Raw genomic sequence first — 19,333 nt, 5'->3', positions numbered from 1 at the left:
CAAATCTGTTTAGAGTAAATAAAGCCATAACACAGGGTATTCTTCATTCACCCTTTTATTAGGGCTTCTTTGGGATTGACATGGCACTACCACAACGTTGTCCTGTCTGGGAATTGTCTGTGTTGGAGACCTTTAACCCTTACATAGTTATTGATTCAAGGATGATCTGTGCCACCTCAGGACAGTGAGCATGAACACAGTGCTGCCCTGTGTAAGGTGCATATAACTCACTTTCTATAAAAAATGTATCGCCTCTTTGTTACTACCATTGAATTACTGCTGACTCGCTACTTTTAATCGGCCTGTAGGAGCTGCATTGCAGAGTGAGCATTGCTGCAATTTACTGACTGATTGTTTTGACTAACAGCTGACAAAACTACCAACACACAGACACGCGCCGGCCGCCACTGAAAGCTGACGGAACGACACACCCTGGTGACTGCCTCGTTGATGTTGCTCCACGTCCAGACACAGTTATTCCATGCTTCTGCATCGGGTGTCAACCTTACGTCTACGCGGGTATTGTGAAAACTACAGACGTGCAAATGAAAAGCACATCAGATGGAAAGGTTAACCAATTGTGTGTTGATTTCATTCATCAAACGCCCCAGCAGCGGTTGTTGCACAAACAGCTTATTTTACTATTTACAATTATTTATTTTGTCATTTTGGACCAGTATGGCATTTTAATGAGAATTAGATTTTTCATTTCAATATTTCTTGAGAAAATAAACAAGGGTTAGTGTGACAATCTCATTGACTAAATAAATAAACAAACTGCATGAATGTAATGAAAGTATTTGTGGAGGCTTTGATAAATTGTGTACACGCCTCCGTTTAGATGGTTAAAGCGGACTAAACAAATTCACATATTTGAGGTTTAGCAGTGACTTTCCTGGACAGCTGTTTACCCTCTATGGGATTTCCTCCTTTTGAGCTTTGCTGTATCCTTTCCTGTGAGAAGCCTTGCGTCCTTATAACATTTTAAGGGCTTGAGGCTTGATAATTCCTGCCTCTCGCTTAAGTCATTTAATACAGCATTGAAACAGATTCATGAAAGAAAACATTTATAAATATCTTACAAAGAGCATCTTTAAAGTCATTGACAACAAATGGTTGTAAGAAATTTTGATTAAAAGACAATCATAATATACACCTCTATGAACAGCCTTTGGTCATTTTTCAAGTAACTGAAATATAATCTGTCTTTCAACGAGCAATTTCATCATGATTTAGACTTCCGGAAGAATATTTATAGGGCGAGTGAGCGTAGAGCCACTTCCATGGCTTCCCATTTTAAGAATGAATACCCTTTTATCATTCAAAAATTACTAAATGGGTTTGGGGAATCCTATATCAGGATGCATATCAGACTTGTCAATATGCAGTTTTGTTTTGACAGCATCCTCATTCTGTTGCCAAGGAGGCTTCAGAACACACACGCGCACACACACACACACACACACACATACACATGAATGCTATTCCAAGCACTCAGCTGCTGCTTGCATCACCGATTCCTCTGAGCAAGCTCCCGCTCTTGGTTTCCAGAGAAACGTAATGACTTGCCAATAATGCGCGAGAGCACACGAGCGTCCTCCGTGTAATATGGTGAGCGAGAGGTCCCTGGGAGTGCCTGCCCATTGTTTGCTTTAATTTCAAATTGCTCAAATGCTCCAGTCGACACTGGGCACTGCACTAAAAGGGGGTGTGGGAGGGATGGGGAGCTTGGGGAGAGGAGGGGGAAAAAAAGTGAATTGTGTGTGGCAGGGGAAAACCTATTAGAGCTGGAGAGAACAAAGGGAGGCGAGAGGAGTGGGCAGTGGTTATGGAGGGGCCCGTATAGCTACTGACACACTGAAAATGGCAAATTATTTTTTTACAACTTGCACTTGATAAAGTCAGTCTACATGAACCACGCAGTGTTGCTCGAGATATTAGAGAAGAGCTTTTCTCTGAGACAAATGACAGCGGCACAGATTCCAACAACTATTTGTGACCTCATATACTCCAAGTGTTTATATAGTTGAAGGTAATCTGTAAAAGCTCATACTGTACATTGAGTTGGTACTTGGATGCAGATCTAAACCATTCCGCACAAGCATTTCTGCAACAGCCCTTGTTCTGTCTCCTCTCAACATATTCATTTGTCAAATAAAAGATTTTACCCACTGAAGAAACATGCAGTTTTGGAGCAGGTTTTATACCACGGTTTTCAAACATTGTTGTATATTTTCAAATGTATGGCTGCTTATTTCACTTGTGGTAAAGTTTGAGCTGAACAAGGAAAAAGAAAAAAAAAAAACCTAGAAACCACATCCTCGAATGTATTATTCATCAACTATATCCAAACAATTGTGACAGAAGGGTTTGATCAGTCTCCCTTGCAAAATGTACATGCATATACTATATGCATCAAACAGCACCTACAACCTACCAACTTCTATGTAAGCTGCTTATAATGGCACATAAATAAATGTTGAACATACTTAATTGCCTGTTATTTATTTTGTCTAATGGCTACCGCTTGCCTTCCTTACGGCATCTCTAAAACACTTAAGGTTTTTAGATATTTAAACATTCTCAGAGAGACCCAAGAGGGAGGAATGTTTGTAAGAAATGTAACCAGTAGTAAAATCTAAAGTTTGTTCTGAACCAGCACTGCATTCTCTGCCTCTGCGTGTGTGTGTGTGTGTGTGTGTGTGTGTGTCCGTGTGTGTGTGTGTGTGTGTGTGTGTTGCTGCAGAACTCTGCAGAAAACTATAGCTCTGTGAGGAATGTTGTCACAGACTTAACTCATAAGCTTCAACAAATGACTATTGACAGCTAGGACTTTTATTTTGAAGTGATTCTCAAACTGATGCCACATGTTTCTTTTCAAGTCAAGGAGGACTGTTCATGTGTGTCATGTAGGTGGTAAACTGGTTTTGTCCCATACAATAAAAAAAAGGTGTCACATTTTTCATATATATATATATATAATATAAGCTGTGAGATGTTTTATCTCTTTTTTACACAATCTATTTCTATACAACCCTACTCTTATTCTTGAAGCGTATTTAAATTAAAACAATAGAGGCATTGTTTCATGGACAAAGCAGCGAGTAAGCAACGCACAAGTTCTTCAGCCCTTTGTGTGGGCTGGATTCAAACAGCCTTAAATTCATATCTACATTGTGAGTTCAACTCCCTGCCGCGTTAACAGTACGTTTTATTGATTGTTAAGATTGTTCATAAGCAGCAACCACATTAAAACATTAAGTTAGAGCCAGTTTATGTTGTCATGCAATTACAGGGCATAGACAAAGCTTTATATTAAGTTGTATTTGTACAATTTCCTGGGCTGATTCTCTATGTCTTTCTTTAGGTTTATTGCAATTGTATTAGGTAAATGTAATCAACGTTGTAAAGGTTATTGCAGACCATGAGCTGTGTCACATAAATCCAAAGTGTTTACAAATGTTCAGCACGTCGTATCTTTTTGATGTGTAGGAACTGTTCGCTGAAAATCAGCTATCCCAACAGGAACGTGAGGTCTTTCTCCTCCGCCGCCAGGATCCCCTGTGTGGGAAAGTGTGAAATGAAAGTTTGCAAACACTGAATTGACCCGAGCCGCAGAATTGAGCTCAACACTCCCGAGCCATAACGTTCACACCACGGTCAGAACCGCATTCAGACCCATCAGTATTTAACCGGGTCCCTTCTCTGATCGGCGAGTATAGCACATGGGGCCCAGGAACTAACACACACACGCACACACACACACACAAACAGCTCCAACACGGCGGGGTGAAAGGTGAAGAGAAGCCCTCCCCCCACCACTGTCCGCACACACTTCAGGCTCGGATTGCATGTAAAATCACCTTCTCCCGGGGGTGGAGAGGAATTCATTGTTTGGCCATAGGTTTGTGTCATAAAAGGTCTATGCTCTACAAGTGCCTGCGCCTCCTTGACCAAAGTGTCTCCATAAAAAACTCGACGCGCAACAAATGACTCGGAGCTGCAGGAGCGACACCTTCGCTTTGATGGCTGTTCGCTTTAAAAACAAAAAGAAAAGATTTTATGACCTGGGAGTTTATAAAAAGTTACAAATTCGTCCAAATAAACCGGTTGCACGTTTCCTCGTCCCACTAACAGGGTTTCCGCTTTGCCAATGCATGCATTGTGTGAATCTTTCTTTATATTCTCGCGAGCCTGTTTCATTCTGAATCACGATTCGTCCAGTTGCATGTAAATACTCTCTAAACGGTGCTTGTCACTCCGCGTGTTCCTGCACGGCCGTCGGAGTTTGTAAAACAATTCCACCCCTGTGAAAAATATAGTTTTGAAAAATGCGGGTCACGTGCGTTCATTGATCATGTACGCGCGCGCGTGTTTGTGTCCGCAGTGTGTTTGCCGTAATGCGCCTCCCCCCTCCATTAAACGGCTGGAACGTTTAAAAAAAATAAAGCTGCAAAAGCAGCAGTCACGAGGTGAACAACCGCCATTGAGGTCTGAACTAAACTATACGTTTTCATGTAAAGGATCTCAGTGCGTATAGGTTCTACTCCATGCCCTAATCCTACAAATTAAAGTGACTTTCAGAGCTTCCCCTCCTTTGTTACTCCCCTCAAAACACGTCCAGTCTTTGCAGAAGTGGATCGAGCCTGCTATGCAAAGTTTCGGGCTGCTGAAAGAAACCTCCCCCGTGCCTGAAGTCTCTTTCTCGGCCACTCGGTCTCGTCTCCTCCCCTCCAGTCCCGACCAACATCCAGGCGCATGAGAGGCATCTAGTGCATCTGCACGACAAAGCGTCCTTGGTCTCATTTGGAAATATATATATGGAAATTTACATTTATATATATACACACACAAAGTGATTTTACTTATTGCAATATTATATTATTGTTTTAGGTTATTTAACATCAATGCAGAACTTGGGATGAACTAATGGCTCCAATTTAAAAACCACGGCGTCATCATGGGCACGTATTACGTCTGTGGCACCGGTGTGGGAGAGACTTCACTGGCAGTTGATCCCGATACAGACAGAAATTCCGTATTTTTTTTAAACTAATTAGTTCAATCAAAAATAAACAATTTGGTCAAAGTGTGCCATATTCTAATAATTATATAAATAACAAAATAAATAGAAATAATAATAATTATTATTATAGTTTTTTCCATGTTTTTTAGTAAAGGTTTTACGTTTAAGCATGTAAGGTTTCAACAATAGAGACGTGCCAGACACGGAGGAAATATGTGTTAAAAAGGATGTGTTATGTTGGTGATTGATCCACGTCGCAGTAGCCCAACAAATGTCAAACAACCGTCCTCAATTGCTGTGCAGTAGCATTATTTCGTGATAACGGATGCATTAATTGTATTAGGGCAACTATACACAAGCACGCCTGAAGGGTCAGAATGTGAACCATATTAGGTCAGTAGATTCGTTTACGTTGTTTCAAATCGTCAACATCCAACAGAAAGTATTTGCATACGATCCGGTAAAAATATATATATGTATATTTTTTTTAAAGCATTTTGGTTAAACAAGAAAGAAGCCTAGGTTACCCAAAAGGGGAAGACATGCGGTGGACGCGACGTGGGACAGAAACCAGCCTGGACTGTCTGTTGCACCTTCTGGACCCGGGGCACCATCCCACTGGGATCCGGACCCTCAACACGCTGCCCCTCCTCTCACTTCGCTCTGCTGCATCCGCGATACTCGGTGCTCCCCGAGCACGAATGCTGTCATGGGCCTCCCCCACCAGCATGTGAAACGCGAGAATGCAGGTGAGGGTCTATGGAGATTTTAGGAGTTTTAATAGGGTTTTACTGGCTGGTAAGGGGAATGTGCAGCGTTTATTACATGTATCCACTGCACGAAAGCGCGCGCGCGCACACACGGGCATGATCTCTCATGTGTTTCAACTGCAACCGTGAACCGAACCCAGAATTAACCACAAGTAAGTGCATAAAGGCTTCCTGCAGTTTATATAAACGCAACTATCTACTACTAGGCTATTTTCATATAACGTAAAGTCATATCTGTCCTTTTCTCAAATACGTTCCACCAATGCCTCTGTTACATCAGATTAAAAAGTAAAGAAAATACCAATACGTGTCCTTAAAAACATAAGTCCCTGTTATTTCAAATGACTCAAACGATGCAGGTAACATGTGATTGTATCTGTGTCACACACACTCCATTTCCTCGTCCGTGACCACCACGTGAGTCGGTCCGATACTGGGTGGATATAGTGTATGCGGTCCAATCCCATTCAGAGGTTTCACGAGGAGCTACAATAACAACGCCTGCGTGTAGAACCAGCTGTTTGATGTAACACCAAGGTAACGTAGATGTGTTATTCAGAAAACAGGGAATGCTCTATGGGAACTGGCAAATGGGTTTAACGTTGTGGAAATGAGCATGCTCAGTCTTGAGTATATATGGCCCCATGAGGAACGGGCCACAAGGGATTCACGTGTTTTATAGATAAGAAAAGACGGAACATAGCGCGAGGAGATTTGAGAAAAATATGGCTTAGGGGCAAACACAATAGCCAGTCCAAACATCCCTTTTGAAGGCCAACCGGTAATTCTGACAATCGGCCTGTATAATATACTACGCAGTGCCATTATGTTAATTATTTGGACAACGTTATGGGTGGTGGCTTTAGTCTTTGTGCGCCTTTTCTGCGCATCTGTGTGTGTGCGTCTTTTCTCCGTACGTGTGCACTTGTGCACGTTCCGTGAAAACTGCGGGTATGCGTGGTATGTGCGTGCATGCAATATGCATATGCATGTGCATGTGCGCGTATAGTGGGAAAATACGGAGATGTATGGGTGACATACAACTCCGACCCCACATTGGTTCCAAATCAAATAGTGGGTCAGATATTATTACCACAATATCCTGTGTTCTAACAGACCTATACATGCTTATATATAATCGTATTTGTATATGTATATAATATATAGATATCGGAGGCTAATTGTTGCTTCAACGTCCCGTTACAAGAAAATCAACAGAGATCTAAATGGAAGTGTTTATTAGCTACAGCATTAACCTACATTGTCATAGAAAATATTGAGGGAAAAGCAACGATGACTCTGCACTTTTCGGTCTACAATCACGTTGATGTTGATTTAGTGGGATTAACATAGGCTACAATCTAACAACGTTATTAGTAATATAATAAATAGGATTTCTGCTATTTTACGCTAATGTATATTTTTGTATCAATTAGTAACAATTGCCCGCGCAAAATACAATATGATAGCATTGCTACACCCTGCTTAACAGCATGTTTCCAAACACACACACACACACACCCACACACCCACACACACACACGTGTTGTAAAAGAAAAAAGGGAATTAAGAACGATGGCAAGGTCGATGACATTTTAGTCATACAAATGAATATATATATATATATATAAACTATGAAGGATGAGTAAGTCCACAGTCTACCAGCGAGGGGAAAGAAAATCACATGGGCAGAAGGATAGAACCAACAAAAGCAGATGAGTGGAGCCTTGGTCAGGGGAGCAGCCCTGCGGAAAATCAGCTCTCCTAGTGTAAAAGACAAATGTCTTTGTTTAAGCTCCGCTGCTTTACACACACACCAACATGCCTAAAATACCGAAAGCGTCAAGTCATTTTATCAGCACACAATCGATTGCATATTGACTATTGCCCGCGTGCATTTTGATGGGGACCAATGGCACAATAAATGAATTCCTGTTCTTATCGTGACACTTCGCCGCTCGAGTTTTGCTCGCACTTTCTTTAGGATTTATGAAATGTGGACGTGTCAGCTGCATTATTTACTCCTAAACAGCAGTGTGTGTGTGAGAGAGTGTGCGGATGTAAACTATTGTGGCAGTATGGGTGTGTGAGAGGGTGGGGATGGAATATCCATTTTTATTTCATCACCTGTCAGCTTCATCCAATGGGCGTCGCCTCCGACGGCATTAATTGATGAAGGTGTCTCCCGACTGGCGCACCTCCCCTCTCTGTCGTTTTTATTTGTGGCTTAACCAGCGGCCAGAATAGCAGCTGCATTTTAGCTCTTATTCTGTTTCTCTCTGACTCTCTCTCTATCTCCCTCCCCTCCTACCAACGACTCACTCTCCCTCCCTCCCCTCTCTCTCTCTCTCTCCCTCCCTCTCTCTCTTCTCGCTATTTTATCCCTCTGACTGAGGCAGTGGTGTACACCTACCCCTCGTCCTGCTGCCGACCAGAGGGGAGTGGAGCCGGCAGAGGCAGGTAGCAGCAGCATCGGCAGCAGCCCCGGCTTGGTGGACGCATCGGGTCGCATTCCTCCACCATGCCGAACTGGGGCAAGAGGCGACGGATGGATGCTGTCAGATCAGTCAGCCTATTAGACACCGGCAGCTCCATTTAAGTCCGGCATGTCAAAGTTTGCATGTTCCTGACGCAGCAGCATGCAGCGTGGACGGATTAAAGGTATGAGCAGGGTGCCTTAAACTCTGGAGCCCGTGCCATTTACTGGTAAAGCCTCAACACACTGAGAGTGACTACATGGATTGATACATTGGAGCGGATACATAAACATGGGAGACCTGGAGTGTGGCTTTGAGGAAATGCAAGGAGTGAGATTGGGGTACCTGCTCATCAGAGGCAAGCAAATGTTTGCTTTGTCTCAGGTTTTCACCGACCTGCTGAAGAACATCCCTAGGACCACGGTGCACAAGCGCATGGACCACCTGAAGGTGAAGAAGCACCACTGTGACCTGGAGGAGCTGCGGAAGCTCAAAGCAATACACTCTATAGCTTTCCACGCGGCTAAGTGCACTCTGATATCGCGGGAGGACGTGGAGGCTCTGTATTTCTCCTGCAAGACGGAGCGGGTTTTGAAGTCCAACAAAAGGAAAGCGAAAGCGGCGTGTCCCCCCGGAGATGAGAGCGCGTCCCCGGGACTCCTCGGTGCTGACGCCGAACTGTGGAAGGAAAAAGTTTTGTTTAGTTTGCACGGCGTCTCGGACACTCTGACGCTCCACGGCCAAACGGACAGGAGGGGAGAGCTGACGCCTCGCCTCGCCGACTCCAAACTACCTCAATTTTACAGCAAACCCACCGGACAGGAGTACCGGTCGGCGACTAAGTCCAGTCACAAACACTTTAAAAACTACGAAACGGCGAAGATAGAAGGGAACCGCGTGACTCTGAGCCAAAGGCAATCGATTTTCCGCAGCGCGTTGAGCCGGCAGCCGGCCGTGCGTCATTCCGCCATCGCCGCTCAGTCCAGGCGCTCAGCCATCGACCTACTTCCCAAAAGGAAGAGGAGGCGCGAGGGAAGCAGGGGCAGACACGCGCACCACCACGTCCCACCGGTGCTGCTTTTGCAACCCAAATCACCCGGAAGTCACGGGACCTCTTTCGCTTCTTTCCACCTCGGTCCAGATTTGTACCTTGACGCTAGACCCCACCACCACCATCACCACCAGCACCACCATCACCACCACCATCACCACCACCAGCCGGGATTCCCGGAAAGCTGCAGCAGCGACACCGAGTCTAGCACCTACTCGGACCGGGCGTACCCGGACTCCGACTTCGGCTCCGGCCTCTCCAGCACCAGCAACTCCGTGAGCTCCGAGGAGGACGAGGGGGGCGAGGACGACGATGACACGCAGTCGGAGAGTTCAGAGGTCAGCACGGACGACGAGGAGGAGGAGGAGGAGGAGGAGAGCTCCTCTCAGTCCGACTCGAGCTCCGTGTGCAGCCGCGTTTCGGTCCAGAGCATTCGGTTCCGACGGGCCAGGGTCGGTTCTGTCCTCAAAGGTCTCAACGCTAGCAAGGCGCCGCTGGTCTTGCAGCCGACGTTTCACTACAACAACCAGCATCAACCAGGGCGAGCACCCAGGACTACGGGCCACGCAGCCGCATCGCAGACCGGCGACAGCGTACAGAAGTGCGAGTTCAGGCGCGTCCAACCTACACGGGACTTTGTACCCTTACAGCCACCCAGATTCCCCTCGTCCGTCATGGGGGAGAGGTTTTTCGCCGAGTCCAAACGGGAAACGCCATTCGAGGCAGATCCAAAACGGGTTGAACACGTGGACGCGCTGGCCCCCTTTTCGCGTGGCCCCAGCCGGTATAAGGCGTTTAACCCTTCCTGCAGGACACCGGTGTGTCCCGGCAAGCGCCACCCGGCGCTGAGGGTGCAGTGGGACCGGTTAAAAGACGCCAAGGTCCCCGGGTGTGGCGACAAAAGGGAGGCGAGCAGCCTCGAACTGTCCCCTCCGCTGAAAAAAATAAAGACCGAGCCGGAGGAGCTTTGTTTGACCGCCGTGCCCTGCTCAGACAACGGCGGCCGGGTGGCCAGGACACCGCCCTTCAACCTCCACAACGTGAAAGTTAAAGTGGAGGAAAGCTGTGATGAATACGAATACCAGAGCCAGGCCACTGTAGTCAACTGTAAAGGGGATAGGACGGAAAGCACCGCGAAACACGGAGACTTTTTCCACAGCGGGATTAAAGCCACCGAGAAAAGCCCCGGCGTGGCCCCCATCACCCACGAGCACAAGAGCGCGCAGGACAACCCGCGCACCGTGGAGGGGGCCCACGGGACCAAAAACTACAGGGTCAGGGCGCACGGGAATAAGAAACCTCGAGTTCCCCGGACGCAATCGAAACTAACGGTCGACAAGGCTGCCTTTTCCTCCGCCTCGTCCTCTTCTTCCCCGTCTCCTTCTCCGTCGTGTTCTCGTCCCACGAGCAGCGAGGAGGTGCCCGCGAAAGATTTACCGAGCAGACGCAAACGCGCCGCGGCGTCGCCCGTAAAAACGCCTTTCAGCCTGATTGCAAATTTCCCTTCCCCGCCGTCGCTGGTCGTCGGCAGCGACGGGGATTTGTGCCCCGCTTACTCCCTGAACTCGCTCCTTAGGGGCCCCGGGCCTCCCCCTCCGTCCCACCCCGTGTGGAGGTGGCAGCCGGGCGGCCAGATTTTCCCTCCCCCACTTGCTCAGAGGACTCGGAAATACTGAGCTGTTTTTTTTAAAAGCAAAAACACACACTCACACACACACACATTAAACAAAAGCCCCTATCGTAACCATCTCCAACCCATCTTTAGTCTTAATGAGAGTTCGCAACTTCATCGCCGATTATTTGTATTCTTTTTTTGTGAATGGGTTTACAATCCGCTTTGTTTTGTTGTTGTTTTTTTTACACAAGATCCCGTTTGAAGCCTCCGAAAAACGCCCACTGGACTACGAGACACCGCTCGTGGATTTTTGCTTATGTTAAAAACAAAAAAAACAGTGTTTTGAATAAGCTATCGACCCCCACTACGTAATAGTTTCTCGTTTAATGTGTTAACATGACTATTTTATCTGTTCTCGACTTGTTGGATTGAAGGTCCCAGGGTTTCAGCGGGTTGTGCTTTGTCTGGAAGAGGAAAAAAAAGTACTGAGGCTGCTCTTAATCTAGCTGTAACTGGGAGAGAGTTTTCACTTGGCTAATCAAAAAGTAAAGAAAAATCAGGATTTCCCATCCTGTGCCATCTGGTATATTGTATATATCAAAGCTGTGTTTTTATTTCCTCGTGTGTCCAAGAGATCAGTTTCAGAGAATTATTAAAAATGGGTTTAATGCTGTTTTTTTTATTATTATTATTACATGCACACAGTTAAGCCTTCATTAGTTTACAGGGACGTATTCCTGGTGGTTTTGGGTTTGTTTTCTTCTTTCCTAGACTGCTTTTGATTTGTTTGTTTTTTCAGTCTTCTCTTTTTTTTACTGCATCCGAGGATTTTCTGGTTTACATGTGTGTGACTGTGCACAGATGCAGGCCCATACACAACACAGTGTCCAGACAATCAAAAAAAAAAGAATAAGGCTCAGACCTTTACAGCACGTCAGACTCTATTCATGCCCCCCCCCCCTCCCCTCCTACTTCTCCTATTCCACTTGGCAAGCCATTTCTCCTGAGCACCATATTTGTGCCAGGGGCAGTCTGTATTTGCGTTTAAAGCACGAACATGTATTTGGAAGAAAAAAAAGAGAGGACAACACAGACATAATAACTATGTCCAAGAAGTATGTGGATGAATGGGATTCAGGAGAGTCACGGTTGGGAGCGGCCGGGGAGGGGGGGGGGGGGTACCTCGCTGCTGTGGTTACTTAGAAACAAGGCGACATAGCACGTGAGAGGCTGAAATGCGTTGCACATTGATACTGTTGGGGATCTCCTTTCAGCTTTAGGGTTCTCTGACCCCAGCCTATGAAATGATGTCGGAGAGATGCTTAAACAACGAAACGTGCCATGATGGGTCTTCCTGATTTTTCTATAATTTATTTAATAATTTGCTTTTCCCAAGCCGATATTGTACCCTGTCCTGATTTCTTAGTTGTAGTCACCTCCATCTCACCTGGAAAAGAAGGAAACACGTCAATTGTTTCATAATATTGGACACCCATAATACTGTCTTCTCCTGTTGCTTTCTTGTCAAGCACATCGCCATCTCATTATCTTTAATGAATATGGCCGCTCTATGAATGTAGAACCCAACCCCCCTCCCCTTACCCCACAGAGCTGCTCAATTTACTCCCCAAATGCAGCAACAGACGTCTCAGTGTGTCCCCCCCCCCTTAAATACGAGCAAAATTGAGAGATTGACGCTGTCCCTACCCGTAGGTGTTTTAAGTAAACGCGTGGACGTTTTTTAATGGCAGCGCAGGAAGCGCTCTGCTAATTGGCAGGCTTTCCCCCCCCTGTCTGCGACAAAGAGAGGCCCAGCTTATGGCGAGCCAGGTCACAACAAACCCAAAGCCCGTGAATGATGTCACCCCCCCCCCCCCCTCACCAGCGGAAAAGGGTGCATTCATTCACAGGATTGTAGAAACTATTTAATATATGATTGTAAAAATAGAGAAGGGGGGAAAAAACAAGAAAATGTGAGTTTTACTCTGCTTGAATCAGTGCGGATACATATGGTAGGTGTTTTAGCCCTGTGATTAAAGCAGCCCCCCCCCCCTCTACGCCCCTTCCGAGCTCACCGTGGGCCTTATAGTTAGTTGTGAGGCCGGAGCGACCATTCAAACTTGAACTTATATTATGAGCCTGTTAAACCGACTTGTTTTTGCAGCCGTGACACAAGCTGTAGAGCAGGCTTGCAGTAAAACGGAGGGGGTTGCACAGAGGGGGCGATAGATAGAGGGAGGGGGGGGGTGGCGAAGCTTTCAACCTTTAATCCGCATGTCAAAAGCATAGGCTGCTCGGCGGAGGAAGAGGCAGAATAGCCCGCGCCCGCAGTGAAGGGTAATGCTCCCCCCCCCCCCCCCCCCCACACACACACACATACACACCCTGTGACGCCGCGGCCCACGCTATCGCGGGAGCTCACAATGCCCGGCTGAAGGGACGGAGATGGTGGGTAACGGCCTGTTTCCGCCAGTAAGACCACTAGCCCTCGGACAGTGAAGCCATCGATGGAAGGATTGCGCTCCCCTCGCCCTCCTCATTCGCTCATTTGCTTCACTTTTTGGATACAATACTTGAGGTCTTTTTCTGCGGTGTTTTTTTTACATGCAATTTTAAGTCACTGAATATTTATTTTTGTGAATTTTTCTGGGGTTTCTCGTACATCGATTTTTGTTGTGAATATATATACATATATATATAGAGAGAGAAAAACTGCACTCAAAATGGAAACTTGAACGGTGGATTTCTGAAGCACTTTCCCTTTCCTTTTTATTTTAATTATTGAGCATTCATTAAACGCGACTGAGTGTAATTAACAGACTATTTCTCTTTCTTTGGAGTTGGGTAATCATTTGATGTGGACTAGTTTTAGGGGTCCCCCTTTCTTTAACTTTTATTTTAGGAACACAGCTGCTTTTCATCATTGAAATGTCCATTTAAATCTCAAATTTCACATTTACTCTGCAACTCATTTCATAAATGCCTAAAAGCATTTAGGGAAATTGGACCTATCTATTCTCCAATTAAATCACAGATAAGGATTTCGCCCTTAGGATAAACTGTTTCCGCCCCCCAAAGCGCTTATCCACATTGTGGGCAGTTTCAACTAACAAAAGAACCTATCATGACTATGGTAAACAGCTACACCTCAGAGGGTATCTTCCCTTTGGTTGAACTATTAACGTGGGGGAATCCCTTCCCTGGAGTGTGTGTGACGGAAGACGTGGTAGACCTGCTCAGCCTGCAATAATAACAGGAGGCAAACCGCAGACATTTACGCATCCACCATTTCCAACCACTGCGTACGAGGCGTCCGGTGCAAAGTCTGCTCGCTTTAATATACGATATCTGGCCTAAACTCCTGCAGGGAGGCTGTATATTTATGCTAATCCAAAAATAGCGTGCATGCCTGTGCATGAAGTGTATATACAGAGATGGCCAATGTGTCGAGAAAAACACAATTATTACTTTTCTTCCAACTAAAATAGGCACGTGTTCATCTGCGAGATTTGACGCGATGTTTCCCCGATTAATGGGACTCGGGGATAAAATCCAGGCCAAGGACCCGACGCCCATAAGCGGATCTCGGGCCGGCATGCTGTCTGACCCCGACTCCGCTGCTGCTGCTGGACCCAGGATCCCTCGAGGGGCGACTCTGGGAGCAGAGACGAGGCGTTTCAGGGGTAAATTCCAGTGGGATTTTGGGAACCAGCAGACTGTAACTTCTAATTACTAAGTATACGTGAACAAGACGAGCACGAACACAGTTTATTTTGGTTTGTTGTTGTTTGTTTTCCTCACAAAGGGCCCAACAGTTTACTGGAGCTAACATGCTATCTGTGGAAACGTATGGATAATGCTGACAGACAGACACGTCCAGCGCTGAGCTCAGCACTTTGCATTGATCTTTCAAATACAAGGAGACAGATAGAAGTTGTCAGGTCCTTTTTATGTTCAATCTCTGAACTGTACAGTATTGGCCCGCCACTCACCCCTTCCGAAAAGGTCACTCACTCATCATATTGTGATGTGAAATATTGATAAGCAAATCTATGTGGAGGGGGTGGGGTTGCGTCAACAATTGTTTCAGCGTAAATCAGCAATCAACCTTTTTAAAATTAAGGATGCAATTACAAAAACTGTTATACATTGCAAAATAAATCCTTTAATTGTTTCCAATACCATTGATGGAATAGATTTGGCACTTACATACACGTACACGTATTCAATCAACGCACGCAAACTAAACACGCAGGGCCGGGTCACTTGTCACGAGGTGATCGCAGAATTCTCATTATTTAGGACTCCTCATCCCAGAGGCCGCGTGCATCAAACCAACCCGCGTGGTGTAGAGATAGATGGGAAACTTTAAAACTAACCCTAACCCAACCGCAGAGGATTAGAATCAAATATTCGTGCCAGTTGTAATGCGGATAAAATGTGAGAATTTGTGAAAATTAAAAAATGGTATTATTTTGTAGGAAAAGAGTTCTCCTGAATTGTATCGCTCCTTTGTGGGACACATGTGGTTTTCCCTCTTTGAGTTTATACAAGATACCGATCTACAGAGACAATTAGGAGCAACAACCATTTCTCTCCACTCCTGTATTTCCTTCTTCTTGGTTAAAATTTGACGTTTTTGAGCCTGTTAAAACCGACTTGTTTTGACAAAATCAGTCTCAGTCTATATGTATATATATTAAAGAACCATTATTTTGTACAAATGTTTTAATTGCAGCCAATGGGGATGGCAATTTTACACTGTACGTCTAAAGTGGTGGTCAATCAATCAATATGAGTTTAAAATAAGTAGTGCAGAGGTCACGGACTCATAATATTGATATGTTCATGCAACCTATAGACTTCAGTGATACAAAAGCACAAATCACAATGAAGGGATTTTTAATCAGACCTTGTCCGTCAGTTTACGTCACGATATATATATATAAAAAAAAACCTGCATTCTTTCCCACATCTAATCAAGTCGCGCGTGTGCTTTTGGGAGCCTCCATCCTTGCGATCGGGGCTTTTTAGCAGCGTTGGAGGAAACAGCGCTGCCTCTGGGTTTTACCCGGCATGCCTCTGCACACACACGGGGTCAGAGGGAGCGACGGCGGCCCGTGCGGAGACGTGAACAACGCTGCTGCAAGTTTTACGTAGCGTCACGACGGGTTTTTATGTATTTCTCTAAAATATCCATTTGTCACAGCAATTCCATAATCAAAGGGGAAATAGGTTGAAGAGGAAGTCATGCGTTTTTAAATGGGATTAAAGCACATCAGATCCGTCAATACATTAAATATGCTATTTAAAGGAAAATGGTGTGGGTAGCAGACTCAACACCAAAGTTGGTAATACTGTTAAATATTATTCAAATTTAGGTAATTCTCATGAATAAAAATAGTCACACAGAAAGCGTGATTCTGCGTGTAATGTGTACGGCCACCACGTCTTTGCATGAAGTGAATCTCGAGCCTCCACGTGTTAATTAAATTCAAATGCTCTCGAGTTAATAACTGACCCCAAAGTGCCGAAAAAGACACAGGGAGCCCACAGAGCTGATGTCTGGTTGTTTTCCCTGGCCAGCGGGACTGTGTGTGCGCGCGTGCGCGCGTGCGCGTGTGCGTGTGTGCGTGTGTGCGTGTGTGCGTGGTTGAATCAGCACTAGGGCTTCTGCTCGGTCATGGAGCTCAACTCCATTTGTAAAAGGCTTTTCTGCGGGGCAGGACAGAGGCAGATTCAGCCCCACGTTGGACCGAGAGACACTTTGAACACACGATTCAATCACGCCAGTGACTGAATGAACCCGGATCCGAATCCCAGGAAAAAAAGGGTTTCCATCGACGGGCCGGGACGTTCATCCTAAAACAGAAACACTGTGTGGGTTTTTTCCTTCCCCTTCGCCTCTTGTTTCTGTCGCCTGTATTGTGTTCATATGGCCCCTGGCTCCCGTCCGAGGTTTATTTATGAATAATTCATCAGTTTTAACTAGTGAGTCGTTTAAAGACCTATACAAAACTATTTACACATTTCTCACATTCAAAAAGGGGTTTCAATGCTTGCTGGAGGAGCAGACGTATTCAGAAATAATGCAAGTTATTTAAAAATATGTATTTTTAATAAGAGTGAAGAAATGTTATTTTACTAAAACACTAAACAGCTCAGGTTTATTTTTATTCTGTTTTACTTTATCAGAAGTCACAGGCTACTGTCAGTGTGACAGACATGTTTTCTTTCAACAGCACTGTGCCGCGTAAATAGAAACAGTTCTTGAGACATCTGGCAAAGCCAAATTTAACCACACGTGTATTTTTGTAATGAAGTGATTTTGTGGTGACCCACATTTTAGACCAAGTTGAAGTTTGAAATTCCTGTTGTTCATTTTTTTGGCCTAATCCCATTACATGAATGACTGAACATGCATGTTTTTTACTCCTTAACTTATTGTCAGTATATCATTCTAATCAATAATATTATTTATTATTACAAGTTATATATATATATATATAAAAACAAGAAATAATTTGCTTTTAAACTGAAGCTCTCCTCGCCACACATGAATCTCACAAGTGTTTCTTTGTTGTATGCTATTTGGTAGAATTTTTTTTCTAATAATTTAATTTGAACATACATCTTCACATTAATTTATAACTTTACGTTATTGATACAACAACTTATCAAGCTTTCACAATATATTTCATTCTAAAATGTTTCTTGTGGTTCTACCAGCTACATTTTAAAGGTTCATTTCAAAGATGCGGCACAAATTTCTACCGAAAGGTATTTTGTTTCCACTGAGATTAAACAACCATAATAACCTTTTTAAAAGCATATTTAGCTCTCTATTTGGATATGTTTAAAAGAATCTGCTATGAAACTAAGCAATTTCACAAAGCACAAGATTAGGTGTGTTTCCCCTTTATATCAGCTGATTGAAATGTTCCACGGCTTGAAAACTAATATCTGGACACTAGATCCTTTTATAAAACCACTGATCAGTTGAGAACATTACACACTATAGGGGGATTTGAACACGGCCACAAGCAGCGGTGACCTTTGACCCTTCATACCAGGGAGTTAGGACAGGGAGGCCAGGCTGGATTGGGGATAAGAGACACACACACACACACACACACCGGAGAACCTCCTCCAATGCTCACACAGGAACAAATAAAGAATCAATGTTATTTGCATTATATGCGAAACAGAAATAATCCTGACATAAATGTGACAAAAACGCGAGATGAATGTCTACCACCGGCCCGCATCCATTCAGGCCTCAGCTTGTTGATTACTAATGTCAATGTAATTGCCCCATTGCCAAAGTTGACAGATTCTCTCACCTCAGTTTAGGGGATATGTGTCAAACGTCAGCCGGATGAACATGTTGCCTTTCTGCAGGGCACACAGGCGCCAGAGGCGTCAAACCCAGATATGAGCGGAACTGCTTCTTTTCTTCTGCTCTTCGAGTGAAGTTTCTCTGATTGGGTGTGTGGAAAATACAATGGGCCACTTTTATTTGTATGTCTGTGTGTGGTTAGGGGGTGGGTGACTGCTAGATAAGGTTTCCCTCAACTTTTACTTTACTTTATATCTGGCATTTGGAATGTGGTCAAAAAGGGAAAATCACTACTTTCATTAAAAGTGTGGCCATTATGTCTACAGTGACTTTAAATTCCTTAGTTTGAATCCTATTTAAGATAAGGGGAGCTTCTCAGTAGAGTTTGGTCTCACTCTTACAGTTCCATGGTTCATTAGGACTCATTTGGATTGAAACAACAAAGCTTTAGCATTAGCATAATATTATTGTGATATAAAACCTTTACTTTTTTCTTATTTAATTTAATTTTTTCATTTGTCTTCTTTGTCTGTTTGCAGGACAATGCATGGCTCACAAGAATTAGCTGGAAAATGTCCTGTTAAATATGTTTTTCTCTCTTAAGCCACAGAACACAGAAGAATGCTGTTGATCCAGCTTTGATACGATCTGCATGTTACAGTAAATCCTCGTTAATAATAGTTAGGAGTGTAATCTGATCCCAGAGCTGCTTCTCACCCTCCGGGCCAAAAACCAGCCTGAGAGCGCCTCAAAGGATGTTTTCATATACGTTGAAGCACAGAGGTTCACCAAGCATCACTCCGAAGTCATACTTTTACACAACCCTGGGATCTAATAGATGCATTCTAATAGCGCCAGGTTTTGAATATCCACGAGTCAAGGAACTTTGGGTCCTACAGGTTGCACCACGTCACCGTATTTTGGTGTATCTTTATCATTCTTCTTGTGACCACTCTCAGCTTCCCTCTGGTTCATTAGACCATCGTGACCCTCCACGTTCCCCTTACACGCGTTTCCACATCTCCTTCCTGGACTCTTATAATGCCCGCGGAAGG

At 44.6% G+C, this 19,333-nt stretch overlaps 1 protein-coding gene across 1 annotated transcript; it reads left to right on the top strand.

Annotated features, from left to right (window-relative positions):
* Window positions 1-8,177: 8,177 nt before the first annotated feature.
* On the top strand, window positions 8,178-11,612 carry skida1 (SKI/DACH domain containing 1). Its single transcript, XM_037456685.2, has one exon. The coding sequence runs from the start codon at window positions 8,565-8,567 to the stop codon at window positions 10,998-11,000; it is 2,436 nt and encodes an 811-aa protein (XP_037312582.2). The 5' UTR covers window positions 8,178-8,564; the 3' UTR covers window positions 11,001-11,612.
* The last annotated feature ends 7,721 nt before the right edge of the window (window positions 11,613-19,333 follow it).

Source organism: Pungitius pungitius, chromosome 19 (genome assembly GCF_949316345.1).
Source record: "Pungitius pungitius chromosome 19, fPunPun2.1, whole genome shotgun sequence".
Lineage (NCBI taxonomy): Eukaryota > Metazoa > Chordata > Actinopteri > Perciformes > Gasterosteidae > Pungitius > Pungitius pungitius.
This window is presented reverse-complemented; position numbering and strand designations above follow the sequence as displayed.

Excerpts from the sequence above, each read along its gene's own strand:
- skida1 (XM_037456685.2), top strand. The coding sequence starts at position 8,565 with ATGGGAGACCTGGAGTGTGGCTTTGAGGAAATGCAAGGAGTGAGATTG.